This window comes from Rhyacophila brunnea, unplaced genomic scaffold (genome assembly GCF_057557595.1).
Source record: "Rhyacophila brunnea isolate RB1 unplaced genomic scaffold, BYU_Rbru_1.0 scaffold_1, whole genome shotgun sequence".
In the NCBI taxonomy this organism is placed as follows: domain Eukaryota; kingdom Metazoa; phylum Arthropoda; class Insecta; order Trichoptera; family Rhyacophilidae; genus Rhyacophila; species Rhyacophila brunnea.
Window position 1 is genome coordinate 20,144,233 of NW_028232751.1, and position 26,216 is coordinate 20,170,448.

Below are 26,216 nucleotides of genomic sequence, written 5' to 3' on the forward strand. Positions count from 1 at the left end.
ACATTTCAACAAAAAAGCAAATTTTATATTAACATAATATTCACTAATAACTAACAATAATATCAAATAATATTATAAGTATTTAAAAAGTGACGTTAATTAAAACTTAGGTACCTAATTGTGCCGCAGATCCCGCCATGAGCTTTTATATATTTTTTACGAAAACTGTTTATTCCATGTAGACAATTATAATAAATAATATCCTTTTCTGTCGGCGCATAGGTTTTTCGATCCAATAATTGTTAATTTAAAATTTGAAATTTTCATACATTTTGAAGCATCATTATCACAAACTAAGATTATATTAGGTACCTAATATAAGGTTAGGGTAGGTTAGGTTTGGTGTAAAAAGAAAGTTATAAAATCTCATGACGGCATCAGTGCGGCACATTTACCAAAACTTGGGTTTGGGTCGAAATCCCGAAGGCCGGATTCCCGAAGGCCGAAATCCCGAATGGCCGAAATCCTGAATACCGAAATCCCGAACGCTGAAATCCCGAATGGCCGGAATCCCGAAGGCCGAAATCCCGAAAAATAAAAAATACAAACATCAATATTTGCGCAATTTTTACAAGAATACAAAATACCCATTTTTTCTGGAAATATAAAAAACATAAACATCAATTTTTATAAGAGGGACATTTTTACGAAAAATGGGTTTTCCAGATTGCGCAATTTTTTGCAGGAGAGACAATTTTGTAGAACAAATGGATTTTGTCTCTCTTGCAAAAATTGCGCAACTTTGTTAATATAATTTTATTAATTACTAGCTGAAGTACCCGGCTTCGCACAGGGTCACTTCGTGGTTATATTTATCTTAGATATTTGAAAAATAATAAGAATTAATTATTTTTTTAATATTAAAATATCTGTGTAATACAATATGGCAACATGAAAATAATTCTAATAGGAGTAAAGGTCAAACATAAGAACACTAAATTAAAATCGAATCCAAAATATGAAAACGTTATTAATGTTATTAATATGTAGTAAAAAAAAATCAAAATTGGATGGAACAAACAAACAACAAACTTTGTATTTTATATAATAATAATTTAAAAACCTTTGCAAGTGTGCGCACAACAACTGACAAAAGTTTCATCGCAATCGGATGAATGGTATAGGAACGCATACGAATATTAGAAGATGATTTTCTAAATCAGAAATCTTCGTGGGCATGCGCATGACAACTCACCAAAGTTTCATTGCAATCGGATTAATGGTATAGGAACGCATACGAATAGAAGAAGAAGAAGATGGTTGTACTAATTCAAAAACCTTCGCGGGCGTGCGCACAACAACTGGTCAAAATTTCATCACAATCGGATGAATGGCATAAGAAAGCATACAAATAGAAGAAGAAAAAGATGATTGTACTAATTCAAAAACCTTTGCGGGCAAGGGCACAGCACTTGATCAAAATGTCATTGCAATCGGATGACTGGTATAGGAACGCATAAGAATAGAAGTAGAAGATGATTTTCTAATTCAGAAATCTTTGTGGGCATGCGCACGACAACTCACCAAAGTTTCATTGCAATCGGATGAATGGTGTAGGTACGCATTCGAATAGAAGAAGAAGATGATGGTTTTACTAATTCAGAAACCTTCGCAGGCGTGCGCACGACAACTCACCAAAGTTTCATTGCAATCGGATGAATGGTATAGGAACGCATACGAATAGAAGAAGATGGTTGTACTAATTCAGAAACCTTCGCGGGCTTGCGCACAACAACTGGTCAAATTTTCATCGCAATTGGATGAATGGTATAAGAACGCATACGAATAGAAGAAGATAGAATGAAGAAGAGGAAGAAGATGATGATTTTTCTAATTCAGAAACCTCATGGATGTGCATACAACCACTTACCAAAATTTCATTGCAATCGGATGAATGGTATAGGAACCAAGGAAGAAGAAGAAGATAGTTGTACTAATTCAAAAACCATTGCGGGTGTTACCACAATAACTGACGAAGGTTTCATCGCAATTGGATGAATGGTATAGGGACCATACGAATAAAAGAAGATAGAATGAAGAAGAAGAAGAAGAAGAAGAAGATGGTTGTACTAATTCAGAAACCTTCGCGGGTGTTGGCACAATTATTGACGAAAATTTTATTGCAATCGGATGAATGGAATAGGAACGCATACGAATAGAAGAAAAAGAAGAAGAAGAATATGGTTATACTAATTCAAAAACCATTGCGGGTGTTACCACAACAACTGACCAAAGTTTTATTGCAATCGGATGAATGGTATAGGGACCATACGAATAAAAGAAGATAAAATGAAGAAGAAGAAGAAGATGGTTGTACTATTTCAGAAACCTTTGCGGGTGTTAACACAACAACTGACGAAGGTTTTATTGCAATCGGATGAATGGTATAGGGACCATACGAATAAAAGAAGATAAAATGAAGAAGAAGAAGAAGATAGTTGTACTATTTCAGAAACCTTTGCGGGTGTTAACACAACAACTGACGAAGGTTTCATCGCAATCGGATGAATGGTATAGGTACCATACGAATAAAAGAAGATAGAATGAAGAAGAAGAAGAAAATGATAATTTTTCTAATTCAAAAACCTTTATGGATGTGCATACAACCACTTACCAAAATTTCATTGCAATCGGATGAATGGTATAGGAACCATACGAATAAAAGAAAATATAATGAAGAAGAAGAAGAAGATGAGAATTTTTCTAATTCAGAAACCTTCATGGGTGTGCATACAACCACTTACCAAAATTTCATTGCATTCGGATGAATGGTATAGGAACGCATACGGGACAGACACACAGACAGACAGACATTCATTTTTATATATTAGTATAGCCTATACTCTTCCCGCAAGTGCAAGCAATAAGTTTACAAAGTTTTATCGCAATCGGATGAACGGTATGGCTGCGCATTAAATACGAACAAACAAACACACAAATACACAAACACACAAATATTATTTTTTATATATTAGATTAGATTGGTGTTTGTATTTTTTATTTTTTTATATTTCCACAAAAAATGAGTTTTGTCTCTCTTGTAAAAATTGCGCAATTCAAGATTGCGCAAGTAATGGTGTTTGTATTTCTTTATTTTTCGGGATTTTGGTATTCGGGATTTCGGCTTTCGGGATTTCAGCATTCGGGATTTCGGCCTTCGGGATATCGTCCGGCACCCTCAAAACTTATATCGATGAACCAAAAAATATATACCTATCTAGGTGGTGTTATTTGGTTGTAGATCAAATAATATATCAACGATAGTAGCACGAATATTTATATTTATATTACTGCGTTAAGCCTCAATTACATTGAACTTCTTTACGAGCTGTTTATTGGCGAATTTACAATCTGCCTGTAAAGTCGCCCAGTGTAATCATCGAATAAGCTAATAAGCAGGTTGTAAACACTCTACCGAGAAAAGTTGAAAGCCGGTCAACTTTACACGCTGCACGCCGGCGTGTGGGCCTACTGCGTCTGCGCAGTACCAACCTCCTGGTAAAAAAACGAACTACGTTCTGTCAAAATAGTCGCTGGCTTGTGGCTTCTCAGCGAATGGAAAGTTTTGTGTGTAATCATCAAATCGCAGTAGCTGAATCGCCCGCTTTTAAATTCGCCAACAAACAGCTCGTAAAGAAGCTCAATGTAATTGACGCTTTTTAAACATTACTTATTTTGACGCATGTGCGATTAATAATTTCCACCCAAACTAAATTACATGTTCAAATATTATTTTTCAATCTGTAAACATTAATTTATTGTGCTGGCTACATTATAAGTTCATAGGTACATCATCTCACGTCTTGTCAGCTGATTTTAGGTGTCAATATTTAGACAGTTGCTGTCGTGTAAGTTGTATATTTTTTCTTCTTTTTAATAACGTACAAATAATATGTCGACTGATATTTAATAAAGGCCGGATAAATACTTTTCATTTGAAATTGTTTGGTTTTCTACACATTGTTGTAAATGTCAACAAAATAATTGTTTATGACCATGCCGGTAAAATAAACCCATTTCAAAATTTAAAAAAATACATTCATTATACGTTAATGTAATTTTATTAATACAGTTATCGGGTCTTTTTACTGGTTCTCCGCCACCGGCCGCTGTCATCTGTCAGTGAGCGCAGTGTTGCCAACCGAACTATAATTATAGTACATTTTGATTCGCGTACTATTCGAAAAGTTACATTTTCGTCCGCGTACTATTAAAAAAGTATAGTACGTCAAAAATACCACAATTAAAAAAATGCTATTTTTTTATAGTACTTATTCCACTTTAATTAATATATTAGGACCGGTTTCGTCCGCCTCAGTGGGACATTTTCAACGTTGAAAATGTCCCACTGAGGCGGACGAAACCGGTCCTAATATATTAATTAAAGTGGAATAAGTACTATAAAAAATAGCATAAATAAGATCTCAGTGTGCGATTTTAGTCAATGGACATGGTTTTGCGTTGTATACCTACTCTAAAAAAAACTAATGTGACAGTTAATGACGGCGGCCGGTGTTAGCATTTTTCGGTCGTAAGAGGTGTTATAATTAAGTAGGACATCGGAATTTCTCGAATTCTCCGTTATGTTTGTGACAAACAAAAAACTTTCATTTTCTCTACACGTACTATAATTTTTGCCGAAATACTATAATGGCTTGGAACGCGTACTATAATTCGATGACAAAAAGATAGCTAAAATTCAAAATGGCGACTGACAGATTACGATGACGGAGAACCAGTAAAAAGCACCCAGTTATCTAAAATTAAAAAAACGTTTCTTTTCGTTTCAATTAAATTCATGATGATAACTCTTCTAACCTCAAACTGAATATGACATTTCAAGGTTAAATAATTTTTAAAATTCAGTAAATTATTTTTACTGTGTCGCATATATTTTTTTTTATCTTGGTACTGATTTTATCTCAAGCAGTTTATATAATGCCATGTTATTCGTGAACCATGCGTAAAATGTTGGAAATTGACAGATAGATTAGCAGTCAGCAGCAATCTAACAGTTTTATGTATTTGTTGTTTTGTACGATAAGGAAGTTTTAATCTGTAATACTCTCACGTAATATACTTATTTACTAATAGCAAGGTTATAGATTCACGCCTTTATTGTAGTTCCATATTTTTTGCAGGTCTTTCACAATGGGAGTTCACACCATATTTAGTAATCATGCGTCAAAGATTTTGACTTTCAAACGTTTTCCCAATATTAGTTTTCAAACACGTCTTCAATCTTCAGCATCTCTACCGGAACTCTCCAAGGTTTGTTAATACCATTTATAATAATGTCATATCGGAATCTATATAATTGTGATGCATTAAAGCGGAGGTTGGCAAACGTTTTTAATAAAATGTCAAATAGAAAATGTTTTAGACCATGTAGGCCAAGAAGTAAATTCGAGGATATCTATGTATTTAAACCTACTCAAACAACAAAAATAAGCTTCACCAATTTATTCAACAGTCTAACGTCATAATAATAATTAGTAGACAGTTGGCTCTACTAATGTACAAATGAAAAAAATTGAATTGCTTTTTTGAGATAATATTTCATCAAATCGGGATTCAAAGTTAGTATACCTTGTCATAAAAATAGATTACAAATATTAATACTTGGTTAATGTTGACTTGTATTGAGATTTCACATATTTCATCTTTGATGATTACTTTATATGCAGGTAGGCTGCCAAATAATAAATCCCCAAGCATAATTATCTTAAATTGATCATAGTCATTGCTTGGAAGACATTTATTGATACAGTTAAGCGCAACCCACATTGAGGTGCACGTCGCCAACTGTCACGCTATCGCGGCGAAGATTTAGTCTTTAGTTTCATCATTTTGCAAAATATTTTGAACGTGCACCATCTTGTAAATTCACTGAAGAATGACACCGATGAAGAGTGCCTACTATAATGTATCAGTAATTTGAATTATCATTAATTATTCATGCTAATTTCAATTAAATTTAACAGTTTCTACATGTGCGTACGTTAAAATACATGCGGCATGACATCCATAGATATTATACCCCAACCTGCTAAAAACAAAATAACGTGATTTTGACATGACATTCGAAAAGTGCAGGCATGTGGAATATGATAAAAACGTTCAAAACGTCATGCAGGTACTGATGCAGTGCAGTTCAACGTGGAGTGACCTCATTGTTGTTTTAGTGATTACGCAAATTTTGCCAACTGACAGACAACTATAGGACCACTACGTAGAAGGATTTAATTGAATTTTAAAAACTTACCAACACCATCCGAAATTTGTGTTCTTAGTTCAATGATAACAAATAAGTATGTCTGACTAAGTTTTTAGTGTGCACTATTTATTTCAAATCTCCAGAGCCTACATCCGGCCTCTGCGACCAGTGTCGTCCCTAGACAAAAGGCCGCCCCTAGGCAGCGTCAAAATGCTACCCCATTTTTGTTATACAATATTTTTTATCATCCTTCCATGACTCCAATATCTAAAAAATGTGTTATATGGGTACATTACAAACACAATGTATAGCACTAACTAAATCTAATTTAAATGCCATCTCTACTTCAATAGACAATATTGCGAGTCCACGGTTTTAGATACATTTAAATAAACACCTGACAACTTTCAAAACTTGTGAGTGTCTGACAAAAATATTTTGATAAATTAATTAGGTAAGTATGTACCTACTTATAATTCAAATATAATTCTGACATCTGCACGTATCATTGCTGGTCATCAAGGCATGTGACGTCCAAAGACAACGGAAATAAACTAGACATCGCAAGCCCGACAAAAAAATACACTCTGGTTAAACATCACAAATGTTAATTAATACATTTTGTTTCCAACCAGTGAGCTGATTTTTTTAATAGAGAGATATTTCTGTGATTACTAAGTTTATGTACCTATTTCTATATATTCTTTCTTCTCAATCTGCCGCCCCCAAGCGACGCTTAATCTGCCTACCCCCATGGGACGTCATTGTCTGCGACACATATAATCTTTCTCGGAACTTCTCAAATTGGTAGTCAATCGTTCCGTTATAGCGTGTACTTTTAAATTGAAAGATTTTGTAAATGTAAAATCCATTCTTAGCTTCCGGGTTAAACAAAAACAGGTGGGGAGCTTTTTTTGTCCCGCAGGCCGTAGTTTGTTGACCCCCTATATTAAAGTATGTTACTAACTTTTGTAAATTAACAGTTTTCTGATAAACATTTTGATACATTTCCAGGATATATACAATATTCAGCGCAAAAACTTTAACAATCTAAACAGTGATCATGTCAATTTCTTCAAAAATCTTCTGGGCGAAGACAGAATAATAACAGATAGCAATGAACTGCTCAATTTCAATATTGATTGGATAAAAAATTGTCGTGGTAAGTTAGAGATTTTCATTGTGTCTTTGAAAGCAGTTATGTAGTTTTTTGAAATATATTGTAAATGTAAAAAAATGCATCGTAGAATATTTAAAAAATTAATAGGTTATGTTGAAATACTACATAAAGATCCAATTTATAAAGAATATATTCCTACCCTATCCTTTGTGGAAGTCAATGATTCTGTAATGAGTGAAAATTCTACAAAACCGTATTATTCTGGGAACAAACAAAACTCTAAAATAAAAAATATGTTAATTACATTTATGCAAGGTTCATTGTTCAAAGAATGAAAATAAACAATAAACATTTCTATTTAATGGGGTAATATAAAAATTTTACCCAAAACATGACAATGAAAATATTGAAAGCCATGCAATTATTATTATATATATTTTATTATATTTCATTTGTTGTAATTAATACCTAATCCAACAGATAGTTTTCACTACTGCAACCGGCAAACTCTAAAATCTGCAAACCGGCTGGCTAACTCCATTTGGGCAAATTGTTCAGGAAGGAGAAAAACTTAATAATTTAACTATCGAGCGGAATTTAACAATTTCAAAAATACACTTGGAAACAATTCCAAAAATATTTTAGCTTTCCTTTTATATATGTTACGCCGAATGTGCGAAATTGACTATTACATGAAATGGGCAAAATTTTGCTTAAATCATGAAAATGCAAGCCCATTGCCTTATTCATGAATTAGGCAAATTATCTGCCGAGTGCATGAATTCATCAGTAATTTTTCTGGCTAGTTCATGTATTGGGCAAATTAGATAGTAGCGCTTCGGTGGTTTTTTGCAACTAAACCAAATGTGTCAAATACTCATGCATTGGCCAAAATAGATAGTGGCGGCTCCGGTGGTGTTTTTTACAACTAATCAAACTAACCAAATGTGTCAAATGTCATTGATTATATAAAAATCAATAACTAAAATGACGTTCATTTCCATTTACTATGCCCAAAAAAAATCTAGAACTATAATATTATGATAACAGAAGAATTTTATTAAAAGGTATTTTCACGATTTGATTCGTGCTTGGGTATCAGGCAATGGTCGATTGTTTGTTTGTGATAGTATGATTTGATAGTTTGTTGACAGTTGTTTGCTAACCTCAAAATGGACATTCAGTTGAATTCAGAATTACAAAACCTAACCTAATCTAACCTCAAAATTGTATATCACAATTAATAATTATATTATATTAATAATAATAATATATATGATGTTATAATTATATGATGTCCAAATATAACTAATAATACCATCCGTATTAAATTTACTTTTTCTACTGTCATGTTGAAAGTTTAAGAATTCCATACCCTGACAAATTCACGCACTCGGCAGATAATTTACCTAATTCATGGATAAGGCAAGAGGCTTGACTATTACATGAATTAGGAAAAATTTTGCCCATTTCATGTAATAGTCAATTTTGCACATTCGGCGTAACATATACAAAGAAAATTTATATAAAGAGTGGAGTTGTTCCATTTACGATATTGGACATTTGGCACCTGCAGTTGACTATTTTGTGTGAAGAATGATAAACGTGTTTATTTATAGGTTTGGGAGTTTGAAATTTCGTGTGAGCATAGAAAACATGCTCTATAACAAAATGCAATTAAAATCTCATTTTTGGTCAAAAATGCAATTAGCTGGTTTGCAGATTAAGCAGTCGATATCTAATCTTTTATAGTAAGCCATATAATACCTATATGTATTTTGAATATTTTCAGGACAATCGCAATTGGTACTAAAACCAAAGACAACCGAAGAAGTCTCTAGTTTGTTAGCATTTTGTAATGAAAACAATCTAGCTGTTTGTCCACAAGGCGGTAATACCGGCGTTGTCGGTGGATCAGTCCCGGTTTTTGATGAAATTGTAATTAGCACCGCACTCATGAATAAAATCATAAGTGTAGATGAATTTTCAGGTATGTTCACTATAAAGAAAATATTATTATAGGCACAATATGCGATTCACATGTGTATTAGTATTATTTGCTACAATGCCTGTTCCAATGCTAGCAAACATTAACAATACAACTACGAGCTATACCCATGGTGCCACTGTAGAATGATTTACCTATATCAAAAATGATTTGTTTATCTTCAAAACATTGTGTTGTCATACCTATATCAGAAATAGTATAACGTCGGCTTACTATGCAAACCTTCTATGTCTGTTTTATGTAAATGTTCAGGAGAGAGTTAAAATGTCTTATTTAATACATATCTTTTATAAATAAAAACGTTTTTTTTTCTGCGATATTATTTAAAGTACACTCTTTTGATATAGAATAGAAGATATATATATTTGATACAGACATAGAAGGTTTGCATAGTAAACCGACAATAATAGTAACTACTTTTTTTCCATTCATTTTTTTTTTAATTTTGTTTTAGATTCAGGTATGAATAATTTATAAATAGGTACTTTAATATCGAAGTTGCATGGTGCACAATTGTTTTTTGCCTGCATGCTGCACGTTTTCACTGATACGAATATATTGGCTGCTTTCAGTGATGACAATAATTGAAAGTGAATAATATAAATACTAAGCTATTAATTACTATTTAACTAAATTAATAATGATTTTGCCTATTATTTAACATAATCTTATTTATATCTTACCATTTTCACTTGGAACATACTTTCTATCAAAATCTTCTACATGTACCCATTATTTATCATAACCCTGGCGCGTATCTGCTCAGGTATATACCAGGACTATTCTGGTTTTATTACTGTTTGAAATGCGATATTTTCCATAGTTATATCTATTGTGTAATTTAGAATTATTTTATTAGGTGTTCTAGTGAGCGAAGCCGGATGCATATTAGAAAATCTAGACTCTTATCTCCGCGAAAGAAATTTAATGATGCCACTAGATTTAGGAGCTAAAGGGTCATGCCACATAGGAGGAAACGTTAGCACAAATGCTGGAGGACTAAGATTGTTACGTTATGGAAATCTGCATGGGTCAGTTTTAGGTGTTGAAGCAGTAAGTTAAATCAATATTTCACGGGGTTTGGAGATGGTATTGTTCTTTTTAGAGATTGGGTATGGTATAGGTTGCTTAACTGGTAAAGCACGTTGGTTGGAATCCGATAGATGCAAGTTTGTGTCACAGTCGGTTCCAATATTTTTTCAAAATTAATTTCCAGTATGTTCTGAGTCTCTGAGTGTTCCAATTTATGCATACACCTGTTCCTTACAATTTATACATTGTTCAATATGTAACAGAAAACATATATTATACCGTTTACTGTTGTATGAGTAATGTCCATAAATATTATTTCGAGAAGACAATGTTCCACCCACACAATATATTCACAAACATATTGCGAGTTTTTTATATGAATCTGCCTTACTTTTATAATCAATCATCGGAGGAAGAGGGCATTTATTGAATTACGCAACATTTAAAAAAAATTCTACAATTTTATTTTCAACGACACTGATTGATATCATTCAAATTTTTATGAATCTTTTTTAAATGGCCAAAAATTCTTGAAAATGTCAACTAAAATACATGAAGGACGTTTTTGAAATTTAAGTATATTCCTATTCATAATATATTTTTTATTCTTCAAGGCTATTGAATTTTAATAATGTAATTATCTTTAACGAAGAACATAACTAATATGATTATTATTAGATTATGAGGCATCTATTTCCAAATACCAATAAGTCCACATTTTAATAATAATAAATTTTTGTGTTTCAAGTGTAAATGCTTGATTTTTACGCCAGTTTCTATTTACTATCATATTAATCTCTTTTCAAATTAAAAGAATATGTACATATGTACAATAATTAATGTAATTGAGCTAATGAAAATTGGGTCCATTTTTAATCACCATTTATCGTTCATTACTTTTTTAACATTTCGAGTTTTGAATGTTATAGATAATTCATTACATACTTATATGTGAAATTACACATATTTAATTTTTGTTTGATTTTGACTATTTGTGGACTTACCAATTTTTGATAATAGGCGCCTCAATTTCACAAAGTATAATATATATATTGTAAATTTATACGTAATTATCTATGCTTGTTATACCTGCTGTAAATTAACAAAAATATCATCACCTCAATACTACAACTACATAACTTGATTTTCACTGTTTTTGAGATAGCTATTGAATATGATTCTGGATTCTCTACAAAATAATAAAACTAGGAAGTCATGGGAACTGTATTAATTTTGTGTTTGAAAATATTAGATAACTTTAAAACCATAAATGCATTAAATAAATAAAATTATATATTATGTACAATATTTTTTCATACAATTGAACATTATTTAATTGTTCCCAATTAGACAAGCACAGTTATCCATTTTTATTTAAAATAATAATTACAGCATAGATTTATGTTAATCAAGTATAGTTTAAATTTCATTTTCCCAACAATGACCAAATCAGAGTTATCTAGTTGTAGTATTGAGGTGACAATATATTTCCAATAATCCCAACATAGATCTAATAATTTGACTTTGACCTCACTAGATAAGATAATAGAATGCTTGAATTGTTGTTATGTCATGAATTATGTCTGTAAACAATTTTTTTTATAATTTTAATATTGTTGAATTGAATAATGTGAAATGTGATATTATTCTTACTCAACATTAATTGAAAAATATTTGTGATTACTTCGATGTTTTCTAATTTTTTTCAAAATGTTATATTTCAGGTGAAAGCTAATGGTGAAATAATTGATTGCTTGAAGACGCTAAAGAAAGACAACACGGGATACCACTTAAAACACTTATTTATCGGTTCGGAAGGGACGTTGGGACTCGTTACGAAAGTGTCAATCCAATGCCCATCGGTATCTTCATCTATAAATGTAGCATTCTTAGGTCTGTGATTAAGCTGATATAACCGATCTTATTAAAAATACCTGTATAAAGTAATATAAAATGTAATAATATCAAATAATTATCCCAGGTAAGTATTTTCCCTTCTCTCTCTCTCTCTCTCTCTCTCTCTCTCTAGCAAAGATGCTAATTTCTTTCACTTCCCTTAATCCTTCTCAGTTTTTACAGTTGCACATTGAAAATCGTCTCAACTGGGATAATAGTCATAAAACAAAACTGAGTGCAACATGCAATTTTCTTATCTGCGTATAGGCAAGGCCGTGCGAGGATAGTGACGTCACTCAGCGAGCCAAAATGAATGACAAAATGCGACATTTCGAGATTATACCTGTTTATTGTTCTATTAGTAACAATAATAATATATTCATTGTCATGTTTTCTTTTTAAAGTAAATGGGTAACGTTTTTAGTCATCTTTACACGATTTTAGAATTAATTGACCCGTCGCCATCACGCAGCAAAGTGACGTGTTCCTGGCTCGACATTCTCTCACTGAATGGCAGCGAGTCCAAAATTTCGTCGCGCGTACAGTTGAAAATTATTTGGCGTTTCACTGATGCGTCACCTTAACACAGTCATGGAATTCGAATCCATGGACCAATAGCAATCCTACTAATCTCCATGGCAGGCGCTATATTATGTATTATACTTTTAAACAATGTTACTAATTACTCTACTGCGGTATATGTCATTGTCGTTTTATTTGGTTTTTCTTTTTCTTTCAGGAGTGAAAGACTTTGACAGTGTGCTTAGCCTCTATAGAAATGCCAAATCTTCCCTGGGTGAAATTTTATCAGCATTTGAAATGGCTGATGCTGCATCCCTGGACACAAGCATATCACATTTCAAACTAACGTAAGTATGACACACACACATTCTTCAAACCAGATAAGATATTATCTAGACATACACTAATTCAGAATGTAATCCTTGGTTGCCCTTTCATTGATGATTTTGATTCCCCATAACTATTGTATTTTTAGCCCATAGATTACAGATGAATATTAATTCTAGTTCTCTTAATTTTTTATTTTATTTTATAATGTACAGGTAACCCTCATTGATCGCAGGGGATATGTTTTGGACACTGTCAGGATATGTGAAATTTCACAATGAACAACAGATTTTTAAAAATATGATAACACGTATGTGATTAAATTTACAACGTAAATGTCACACATAAAATAAAAATAATATAATATTAACACATTTTGCGCGGGCTTCCGTACAAAGGCGCAGGTACACGCAGCGGGCGAAAACCAGCGGAAATTGAAATAAAATCGAATTTTACAAAAATCGCTCTATCTTCCAAACTATCGGTTATTTTTTAATGAAATTTCGAATTTACACTCACCATATATTGCTCCCCAGTGCTGTGTTTCTTTTTAGAACAAATTGTTTAAAATAACATAAGTACATGGTGCTAATCACATATTTACAGGAAGGTTTCGTAAAAAATATTCCATTCACTATAAATAAATTCCCGCACAAAAATTATTATTCTAACATTTGGATAAAGTATGATACTTATGAAAACACTAATCCCTGTGTAGGGGGACGTCACAAAATATACACATATAACTAGTCAAACTTTTCTTTTTGTGCACCGAACACACTCGACACTGTCTTTGAGGGTATTTTTTTTTTACCACCGGTAACAATTTTTATCATTCGATGCTTCTTCATATCAAGTGATAACCTCCCAGCACCGCGATTTCCTAACTATCGACTCGTGTGGCACCAGACGACATGACGTAATTGTGACGTCAGCCAATACACGCTCGAGGCATGTCGCCCTGCGCACAGTGCTCACATTAGATAATATTATGATGAAACACCTATATGTGTATGGTGACAATGAATAACGCCGCTGTCTGACCAGCGTTATTTTCTCGAGTGCTATTATCACTCCGGTAGTACGTCACAATGATGTCATATGACGTCATGTCGACCGGGCAGCTGGCACTCGCAAGTTCTAACATAGGGGGCCAGGATGATCACTTTTAACCACTCTTCTCGGTAATAGTGATGTAGATGGCCCCGCTTCTTCCAAAATTACGTCGGTTTCGACGATATGGTCGGCTGTCCAAAATTTGCTTATACTACGCAAAAACTGTTTGTAAGTTAGTCTTTTGGTCGGATTTAATACCTTATAAACTTTAAAAGAATTAAAAAATGAACAATTTAACAAATACATGACAACTCTCTCTGTCCATTTTTTTGTTCTTCGTATGATCGAGTAGTAAGAGAGATACTGATCCTCACGGTCAACCACTTTCATATATTTATTATATTCTATAACACACAGCGGTTTCTAAATGTGTAGTCACTATCGCTGCCTAATTCAGGTAAATCTTCGCCAGAATAGGCAGACAAATTATCGTCGAATATTTCGTCATCGCTTTTATAATTGTCTGAAGCCATTTTTGAAAGATTAAATAAAATATCGATTACTTAAATATATTTCACTTGTAAAAACATACCCGTTCTATAGCGCCTTATTTCAAAACTAAAAATTCAATACTGATATTCAATATAGATCGCAGTAGATTACAGACATCTAAATAACATTGGTTTCCACTCATGTAATAATTTATTGCTCCGCTCACATACCAGCGTTATCTTACCGCACAATATTACAACAAGTGCGAAGAATGCATTCTGTCGATCACGAATTGTCGTCTCTTCACTCGCTCACAAAGGATATTATTATAGTTGAGAAAGAGACATATGTATTTATCACACATCATAAAAATATTCAAATAATCGCATTCACAGTACAGCGAACAAACCATATTTAAAAAATACATCGATATTTCACAAAATGTTGTCTTCTGTTCACCCATCAAAAAATCAACAATTGTGAAAAGAAGACAGGTATAGTTTTATCATTCTTATCGTCTACAGAAATATAGTTCGCCGATTTATCGACTCTAAACAAATTTCTTTATTACGCACAAGCTCTCATATAGGCTGCGCAAGAGTATGTGTGTAAGTAAATGAAACGACGGTATATTATTTTTTTTTGTAGATGTGTGTGTAGTTTGAAACATTTTTAAGCCATTGACATAAAATATTCGTATGCAATAAACGGGTAGAAATACCTTTCCCGCACTTCAAGTGGAGCCGGCGTAAAAGGTATTTCTACCCGTCCCGCCGACAAGCACCGGTAAGGCGCGCGGGTAGAAATACCCTTCCCGCTCAAAATGTGTTAATACTATCAACCGAAGGTACTTGGTGGAACTTGAATTTAAATTCTAATGGATTTAAGTTTTGTACTCTTCCATTTGAGTCATTTTTTCCGACCCGGGTTTCGCCTTTCGGCATTTTCAGGCGCCGTGTACACTCACCAATGGCAAACACACACTGCCAATGAAAACTCTTAACTCTAGCTTAAATAATAAATCAATACAATAAAGTAGGTAAAAACTCCATTACCTATCTATCAAGTCAAGGTTCACAAAAAATTACTTATATATTGCAAAGAGATTTCATTATAAGTACCTTTTATTTCATTTTAGAAACCCCATTGGAGAATATCCATTTTACATATTGATTGAAACTAGTGGCTCCAATGAACGGCATGATGAAGAAAAACTGTCAATATTCCTCGAAAAGAATACTGAATCTGGTTTGATCCTCGATGGAACTATGAGTAGCGAGCCTAGTAAAATAAAGGTAAATGAATACTCCTTATTTCCGTATAGATATTAAAAAAATATTGATCATTAGGTATTTTATTAATAATACAATACATATAAGGTAAATGTTCATGCAAGCTTTGGGTTTTCCTCTAAGTAAAAGCCACAGTTTTCCTCTAAGTAAAAACAACTCATAATGCAGGGGAAGTTAGAGAGCAAAAGCGTAGGTAGAAGGAGGTAATCTTAACGTAATCACATATATATTATTATATATTGATACCAGATGGAAGTCTCCCACAGGAGACCACCTCAAAGGGCGGACCGAACCATCAACTTTCCCATACCCTACAGCCAACGTCCACTCTTCGCGGTTCTCACAACCCTTGGCCGAGCGAAGCCCGCCTCAAAGAATCAGAAATTCAAATTTGTCTGCGCTCCGCCAAAACAGACGCGGTCTACCGACAGCGCCGCCACTACTCAATTCGTCAGTAAAACAGAGAGCGCGTTAATGCTGGCAATCTGACAGTTGGACGCGCGCGAAAATCACTCTCTCGTATCAGACGTAGACCAGCCAGCATCTCTCTCTCGCCTCGGACCCCGAACAAGAAGGATCTCCAGATTCTCCAGCCAAGCCGCAAGCCCGATTCTCTCTTCAATTAGACGCCGGACAGCTAGCATCACCTCGGACGCGAAGCCTAGCCAGCCTCTCCACTTCTCCAGCCAAAAATACCGCGTCGGCGCCAAGCAAGCATCCCGGACAGCCCAGCCAGCATTTCCCGCCAAAAAGACTGCATCGCCAAGCCGCGAGCACTGACTCTCAACTCGGATGCCAAGCATCAGCAGCCCAGCCGCAACACCACGTTTACAGCCCGCCAATTACCGCCAATGACTACCCTGCATAGCGATATACTAAACTGCCAGTAACAACCTCAACGTGCGTTTCTCTCAATTCCACCCCGCTTCTGGCATGCTAATGAAATGGCCTTCACCATTCTCCTCGACGGAGAAAGGCTGGTATCAATGTATGTATATATCTATCATCAGCCTAAATCAATCCAGCACTAGGTGAAGCCTTCTGCTCTGTGCATTGTATTACCGCGTACTTCCACAGAACGTAACTATTTCATCAATCGAACGTTTCCCACCTCTTGGGTACCACTGGATGACTAAATTTGTTCATCGATTGTCTCTTTGTCATGCCATGTTTCTGCCCATTTACATTTCAGGTTTTTAGCAAACTTTCCATTTTTTGACCTGTGCTATATTTATATAAATAAATAAATTATCGCTGCAATAATGGATGATAGATTCTATGTGCGAAAGAAAAAGGTTGATAAGTCTAAAATATTAAAAAATAAGTTGAATATGCCAAATTAATCATAATGCATGTGTACATAAAGGAGTAAAGGGACATGACATACCGATGACACTGAATTTGTAGATTTCACAAAGAAACAGACGAAGTTGTCTAAAACTCAATCTCCCTTTGGCTCTTCCAATAAGTACATATGTGATCTTAGACTTATCACCCTTTTCTTTGTGCACACAAAATTGTTTATTTACACTGACAGAAAATAATGTTATTACGGCTTTTCTAGAACTCTAGACTGCTGGCCTCTTTGTGTAAAATTATTTTCAGGCAAATCAAAAAATATGTTTATAAAAATTCTTCATGTCAAAAAAAAATTACCGCTTTCAGTTCTTATATCTAGGGCTCAAAACCGTTGATAAACCTCAATGTGTAATATAGAAGAATTATTGGAGGTTATAAAAACACTCTTATAATTAATAGAAACGTATTAGACACTGCCTTCACATCCGGTGGCTTGCGGCTCGATTTTCGGTGTCAATACATTTATGTGATTTTCTCAAAACCTGCTTGTTTATGTGATAGTTTCACTTCTATTACTACACTACTGTCATTGGGACTCATGGCCAGTTGTAGTATTATATATATATAAATATATATATTTTAATCTAAATAAAATGTCAGTCTTGTATTATATTAAAATATATATAGAATATTTTATTGTAAAGCATTCTGTTACTGTAATAATGATGAGTATTTTTATCAATTATCTACTTCTGATTGAAGGGAATGTTGATTCATTTTAAATTGGTACCTATTTACATATTAATTCAGAAAAATGCATTCGGGCATAACAGTGATTAGCCAATATGCCACAATACACAAATTGTAATATCTTCGTCAAATATGATTTCAGTCTATATGGGCATTGCGAGAAAGCATTCCGAGCGCATTATTACTCGACGGCTACTTCCTGACATACGATGTTTCATTGCCATTAAAAGAATATTACAATATTGTCCCCGTAATGAGGGAGAGACTTGGGAAAGATGCAGTCAGAGTCTGCGGCTGTGGACACATAGGTAGTGCACACCTTTAATTTTTTTTTATATTTATTAATTGATGATAAGTTTATAAGTTTAATTAATACTATCAACTGAGAGTACTTGATGGGATTTGAATTTAAATTCTAATTAATTTACATTTTGTATCTATTCAAGTATTTTATGGCAACTCGAGTTTTGCCTTTCGGCATCTTCGAGCATTATACATAATGACACAGAATATAAAAAGTAACTATATTATGTGTGCATTTGCCATTAGTGAGTGTGAAAGTGCCTGACGATGTCAAAAGGCGAAACTTGGGTCACAATAAATTACTCGTAGTACAAAACTTAAATCAATTAGATAATTAGATGATAAGTTTTGTATCAATTGTCGCACTAATTATTCAATATGTATAATACCATTTTAGAAGTGGGTATCTTCTGCGTATTGTCACACAACACACTAACTATCCATACAGTGTTCACTGTGTTAATTTTTTTCCATGAATCAAAATCAATGCAATGGGTGGATTTTACATTATACTACTAATAGTTAGCTGGAAAAAGTATAGTAAAGTAGACATATCAATTATAGAATATTAGATTTATAGTAGAATTACCAGTGGTGAAGGGTGGAGATAAGCTGTTAAGATCCACCATAAATAGTGCAAATTAAACTCTGCCTGTCATTCTTATTTGTTTTCATTGAAATAAGACTACGATTAACAGATAGTGATGGTGAGTTTTTAAAATTCTATCAAACCCTGCGAAAAACAACCCATAATATAGTCAGAAAATACTTGTCTATCTATAAAATATCTAAGATTATGCAATTAAATCATACATAACTTTGGATATTTTATAAATAGATAAATATTATTTATCTAAGTTAGGCAGGGCTTAATGAATTTAAAAAAAATGAACCATTAATATATTTGTAATAACATGTATTCTTAATCCAACGAAAACAAATAAGCATGAGCGAAAAAGTGTAGACAATTTTATCGCCAAAATTAGGTATACAAAAACTATTAAGGTTTGTTTTATATAGGGTTTAATTGATTTTTAAAAACTAACCAACACCATCTGTAAAATATAGTCTTAGTTCAATAAAAACAAATACGTATTGATACCAGATGAAGGTATCCTTCGGGATACCACCGCGACGCAGCGGATCGTAACATCAGCTTTCCCAAAAGAAACCACAGCCTGCCGCAGCCTACTTCCACCCCGAAGTAGAAAACAAGCACCACTATTTCTGCTAATTTCATTAAATAATTACTACGAACAACCTACCGCAATCAATCCGCACAAGGCAGCCTGTCTATTGATCTATATGTGAATTCTTTTGCTATTAATAAATCTATTGTGCATAAAACTGTCATACCGTGTTTTTGACCACCACCCACTTTCCTGGCCTATCAATGTTAGTTGGCTAGCAATATTGCATATTGCGCAATATAGCCGGTGACAGTATGACTAACAAAGTTTGATACATTGGACGCTAAAGACGCGCCCAGCGCGTAACAATTAAGGTGGTCATTCGATATAATTAGCATGCTATTTAAATTTGGTAATTGAAATGTAATTATCTAGTCAGCAGTCAATGTGTTGTGCACTATTTATGGTGGATCTTAACAGCCTATCTCCACTCTTCGCTACTGAGAATTACATGCTGCCATATGCTGCATTGGATATATGGCCACATACTAGAATGGGAAGAATTGCTCATACAACATAACCGGTGCTCTATAACCTATTCCATGAAGAAAGTGTTTTCATATTCGATAAACTTGGTAAACTCGGATAGACGGGCCATGTAGCAAGAGAGAACAGTGCCCAACCACCAAAGGGCGTTCTGGATAACAAACCTGACGATTGGAGGTCGACTGATTTTCTCAAACTTCGCTGGTTGAATAGTGTCAACAAGGTTGTTAGAGCGGCCAGTGCTGATAGGACACTGGCCCATTATAGGGGGAGATGAGGAAAGTTGATATTTCATGACATTCTTTCGTGGCTAGAAATCACCAAAATCTTTGAAAAATTAACAGTACAGTTATTTTAATTATAGAAAGATCAATAACTTTGTAAATATAATATATATAATAATAATTATCAAGTTAATTAATTCCTGAATACTAAAGAAGAAAGGGGATAAGTCTAAAATTGTTATTTTTCCAGAAGATTTTGTATGTGAATTTCTATGCTCCTGTGTGAAATTTCAAGATAAGAAAGACCGTTCACCGTGAGGTGAAATGTTTTACGTACAATTTACATGTAACTGTGAAACTTACAAATTCACAATCATTGATTCAACTAATTTTTAATTTTTTTTTAATTCATTTCTCTTTTTATTTCACACATTTAGTACACATTTATATTTATATGAAAATTTATGTTATCTTAGTTGCAACCCCTGGATGTTTTATTGAATCAATTTAGTATATTAATGTAAAAAAAATTATATACAAATACAGTAAGCGCTCGGTAATCTGTCGTTCATCAATCCGACACGTCCAATAGTCTGGCATTTTGCAACTCAGTTCTCCTGATTTATAACCCGGCAGGTTTCACATTAAACTGCCGGATTACAGAGCAGAGAGCCGTTCACTCGGCAGTTCGGTGCCTGACCTTGACAGATTATTTTATTATTTCCTATAGAAATCCAATAATCCGGCATTTTTGACAATCCGGCATAGGTGAAAAAATATGGGTGCCGGATTACGGAGCGCCTCCTGTACGTTATATCAAAGAAAAATAGGTTTTGTTTAACAACAACTTTAAAAGCCATTATCTTTATTGTTGAAAATTTGAATTTGATAATGTTCGATAAGTCAAGCCATCGATATAAACATTACAAATAATAAAATCAGCAAAATTAAATAAAACGCAGCAATGACAATAAATCAAACATTTATTTCTTTCACAAATAATTAAAACTAATTAAACATAATTATGCGCTATTTAAAGTAATGCGAAAAAATAATAAAACTGCCAAATCCATGTACTGTGATATAACTTAAGAGAGAAAGACGCTGGTATTGCTGTAGATATTCCAGCTTAAGTTGTCCGCTAAGTGAGTGAGGTACATGCCAACATTTGACATATCATTCAACATTTTTTATACTTGGGTTTATTCCCAAATTTGATTTTTTCGCACAACTTATGTTGGTTTATCTATACTATAGTTACAATCAAGGACATATGGAATCTAAATTGTCAAATCGAAAGTGCGTGCGCAATAATAGTACTGTTAGAGCTGTTTTTCTACATAATCAATCTATTATATGTGGAATAATATGCCCATCTACGTGTGTTTAATTTTATGGATGAAAAAATCAAACATAACATTCAAATGTGTAATAATAATTTGTCATAATATATTGTAAGTGATAACACTGAGAAAAAATAAATCAAATCAAAAGTTTTAAGGTTGCATTTGGCAGACAAATAATATATAGTGCATTTTTGAAGATGGCAAACAACAATAATTATGTTGCATTTTTTGAGTTACAATATTTTCTGTATTGACATAATGTAATGTCTCATCAATGTATGTGTACAAAATATTTTTTTCTGTAACAGGAGATGGCAACATACATTTAAACATATCATTGAAGGAATACTCGTCAAAAATAATTGAAAAAATAGAACCGTACGTGTTTGAACACGTCGCCAAGCTTAACGGTTCAGTCAGTGCCGAACATGGAATCGGATTCAAGAAGACAAACTTCATCCACTACTCTAAAAACCAAGCATGTCTGAATCTAATGAAACAACTGAAGACAATGATGGACCCGAAGGGTATTTTGAACCCGTACAAGGTTTTGCCAGACACTTTGTGAGTCGTATTTCGCATTAGCAAAAATATAATTATCGTAAAAATGACCATATAAAATGGTATGTCTATTGTTTTTTTGTTTCATTTATCTACACTACATAATGTGCTGACTTACACTTTATTTAAATAACCCGCAACAAAGAAATACAATCCCGTTGTTATCATGATGGCTAATAGAATGTTGTAAATACTTGCAGTTATCAATATGCCATAGAGCTGAGTTTCCCAAACAATGTACCTATAGGATAACTCAGATGTGTCACGAATTTTATTCGAAAACTGTAATAGGTATAAATGTGTTATTATTTCAAGCAAAACTTTTTACTTAGTAATCCTAATTAGTTTTAAAGTGTGGCACTAACTCAAAAAGGTTGTAAAACACTGGCATAGAGGACATAATGTGCTTTTAGTTAACTAGCTTGATAAAGCTGAGCTATCATAATCGAAATGAATTTAAAATGGTAAAAGAAGTTATTATAAAAATAATATATTTTTATCTGGCAGTTAGATTGAAAAGTATATAATATCGTCACTGTAACAGGTCAATTGTCGTAACCCTCACTTTTCACCGAAGTGACATTTTGATGGCAATGGACTTATTGCATACTCTTACACAATCTGGCCCCAAGTATCAAAAATTTGTAATTTGACAAAAAATATTCCAGCCAAATGCTGTAACCCTCTAAACGCAAGCCACTGGTGTGTCAATAAAATAAAATTCTCAATCTGTAATAAAATAATATAGGTACTTATATAAAATAATAAGTAAATCCAATGCCCACAGTTTGTTTCACTTCCTGAACAATTCGATATTTGAGGGTAACGCCAATTGGCCTGTACAGTGACGATATTGAATGAACTTATAATCATTTTTGTAACTTTTATAGTAATGTTGCTTAATTAATAATATTATCAGAAATCGGAAAAGTAAAATCTGGTCTTCAAATGAAAGCCAAAATGATATTTATAATCTTTTAAGTAAGTATCCTTCGTAATGTATAATAAATAAATTGATGAATGGAAATAAAAAAAATGTTTACTAATAAATTGATACCTTAAAACCTCTAAATGCCATCGACTACAATAATTGTGTCAGTTGGTCTTGAAAGTATAGTGTCAGTCAGCCATCTTGTTTAAATGTGCACATTTTATGAATTATTTTGTTTTTACAAATACTCTCTATATAATGTGTCTTCATTGGAAAGCATTCATAAGTTGTCATAATACACTCAAATATTAGATAAATTTCTTAACAACAGATATTCAGCAAAATTTAAATACACAATAACAGCTATATATGTACCCACAAACTTATACTTAAGAAATAATACTATAAGTACAAATAAATCTGTGTGCGAAATGAAAGAAGTGATAAGTCCTAAAAATTGAAAAATAAGTTGAATATACCGAATGAACCATAATGAGAAAAAGGATGACTTGAATTAACTCTTCTGAATTACTGATTTCCACACAGAAGCATTAGAGTTCCCATACAAAGTGGTCCAAAAATCAATCTTTTTTGGCCTTCCTGAAAAGTAGTGATTTTAAACTTATCACCCTTTTCCCACACAGTAATATAATGTTAGTGACATTAAATATTAATTATATAATAACATCGAAGTAACAACAATATTATTTATCTACGCAATATAATGATACTCTTATCGAGAAAAATTATAACATAAATGATAGATGCCTGTTGTATAAGGCAATATGCAATATATATTACGTAATAAACATTCAGTGTAGTAAATATGAGCTGGCGCACGGCAACTATTCAAACTCAACACTAAAGCGCCAGCTTAATTCTCAGAGACTATAATATTTTTCCTCAACATTGAACAATAATTATTGTGATAATATTATATTAATTAGTTACAGTAAACAAATATATTTTTTTATTCAGATTTTTCTGATATTTTGTAATATATTTTTTTTTGCTTTTTTTTACTTTATAAATTGTATAATGTTATTATATCAATAAATCATTTACAAAACTGTAAAATAAATGTTTCTTTTTTATACTTATATAAAAAGCATATTTTATATTAACATAATATTAAAACATTGAAAAAAATTAAAACAAAAAGTCTAAATCATAGAGTGCAATCAATCAATTGTAAAATTTAGGAATCAATAATATAAAATAATATATCCTTTATAATATTGTTACATAAATCGCCAAGCTGCAAAGGTTTGGTAAAAAAAAAGTGAAATCAAAAAAATAACAACATTTCATAATTGAAAAAGTTAGCTTATATTTATTTTCATCACATAAATATTTCAAATAAAATGTATCAACTTTAAAACAAGACTACAATGTTACTATACATAATCATGTAGGTACCTAAATATGTATTTTTTATCTTTGGTAAAATATTTTCCTCTCTATTGAACTAAAAATATTACACTCATCTTAAATACAATAATCTGTAATAAAATAAATAATATATCATTACATAGTAGGCATTAATTACACTACATAGTAATTAAAGAAAATAAATAAGTAAGCAAGTACTTTTGCTCGAAGAACAAGCATAATATTTACCTCCACAAAGTGGCAGTTTTCTTAAGAGACTTTTTGAGAGTAATGGGCTTTCAGACTTTTGCTCCACCAAGCTGCCCCATTCTTTGGAGCCAGAAACATATTGAAAAAATTGAGTGTGTGTGACGAGTATACGCGATATAAGTGAGGCTTTTTATTTTTATCTCAATTTTCGGACACGTAACTAGTCATAGTAAGTAACATAATATATTATATTTTGTGTTTTAATGCAATTGATTTTTTTTAAATTAATTTAAAGTAATTAAAAAACTATTTTCTACCTATAATATATTTTTAAGTTTTTATGTCAATCGTTATGGTTTTTCAACTCGTATCAGCAAGATTCACTGTACTGGCGATTTTCCTTTACCACATGTAAAAAAATTTCACTTCAAAGACAGTGAATTTACTCTAACCGCAGGAATCTTTATCTCTATCTTTCGCAGCTTTATCTCCACTAGTTCACTTAAAAAAATCATAAAACTAAATTGAACCTTACACTGGTTTTTTTCTCTCTTGGTCACAATGTTTAATTATATAAGTATCTTATTTGAAAAATATTTAAAGTACCTCTGTCTTAAGCACTTACGGTTAGGTATTCAAAATAAAATATGTCAACTTGGAAACATCCGCCTATAACTATGTAAATTATATGTAGGTACTTTTGAATTGAAATCAATATATTTTTTTATATAAGTAACAAAATTGAGAATTGACAAGCTCTCTATTAAATGTATTTGTTTTTATTAAAATATCAAATTTCTTTATCTTATACTCATTTCATAATAAAGTAAATGAAATAATAGTGACTGATTAAATTAATTAACTAGTAGATTCACATATTATGATAATACACCTATAACTAAATCAATTTCATTGAATAATATCTGATGTCAACCAAATAAATTATATAACAGATATGTAGTTAGTTAGCCTTTGGAATTTTTATTATGTTCAAAACATATAACTATCAATTCAAACTTAATTAAATAATAAGTCCCAATTTAATGAAAACAATGAGTATTTGGTATTCACTAAAAAAAAATGCATAATTTAGTGACTTAATAAAATGATACATATGTCAGTGAAAAATGTTAACTTTCATATGTATTTAAAATGATAATTTCCAATACTTAGCTACCATGGTCTCCACATGGGATCATTTTGTGCCATATCTGAACTCATACTAAAGTCTAACGGTTCCTCGATATCTTCATTATCCCTGCTATTAGTCGGCAGCTTAGAGAAATCATATGTAGCCACATCGTTTTCTCCTTGCATATAATTAACGTCGTTATTTTTTTCGACAGGTTTAACATTTTTCACGATCTTTGCTGTGTTATTATCGCAATTCAACGGTTCGGTCATGCGTTTGTCTTCTTCTGGCATGTTTGACAAAAACGGCGTCAAGAAGTGTGGTGTGTTGCCAATGTTGTTAATGCCAAACACATTCGCCGGCACCAAGAATACAACCTGGCCTGGCATGTTGACCGAAGGCATCATAGATAGCATTGTGTTATCTTGAAAAGCGTTCACTTTAAAAGCGG

General features: G+C 32.6%; 1 protein-coding gene across 4 annotated transcripts; it reads left to right on the forward strand.

Annotated features, from left to right (window-relative positions):
* Positions 1–3,762: 3,762 nt before the first annotated feature.
* On the forward strand, positions 3,763–23,549 carry LOC147079561 (D-2-hydroxyglutarate dehydrogenase, mitochondrial-like). Of its 4 annotated transcripts, XR_015069953.1 has the most exons (11): positions 3,763–3,848; positions 5,142–5,271; positions 7,232–7,379; positions 9,130–9,327; positions 10,205–10,398; positions 12,102–12,270; positions 13,013–13,142; positions 15,809–15,965; positions 18,154–18,319; positions 21,869–22,627; positions 22,967–23,547. XR_015069953.1 is itself a non-coding variant. In XM_085941988.1 (10 exons), exons 2-10 carry the CDS (start codon positions 5,152–5,154, stop codon positions 22,126–22,128), a joined length of 1,542 nt encoding a protein of 513 aa, XP_085798114.1. In that variant the 5' UTR covers positions 3,763–3,848; positions 5,142–5,151; the 3' UTR covers positions 22,129–23,549. The 4 variants fall into 4 exon arrangements, 3 of the variants coding, with proteins under 3 accessions (XP_085798114.1, XP_085798121.1, XP_085798130.1); XM_085941988.1 differs by having other exon boundaries at positions 21,869–23,549; XM_085941995.1 differs by having other exon boundaries at positions 3,813–4,002; positions 21,869–23,549.
* Positions 23,550–26,216: the final 2,667 nt, after the last annotated feature.

Bases quoted from the DNA above. Each gene is read 5' to 3' on its own strand.
- LOC147079561 (XM_085941988.1), top strand. From the start codon at position 5,152: ATGGGAGTTCACACCATATTTAGTAATCATGCGTCAAAGATTTTGACT. The intron at 7,380-9,129 runs GTAAGTTAGAGA...GAATATTTTCAG, and splicing joins TTGGATAAAAAATTGTCGTG to GACAATCGCAATTGGTACTA. The intron at 18,320-21,868 runs GTAGTGCACACC...TTTCTGTAACAG, and splicing joins CTGCGGCTGTGGACACATAG to GAGATGGCAACATACATTTA.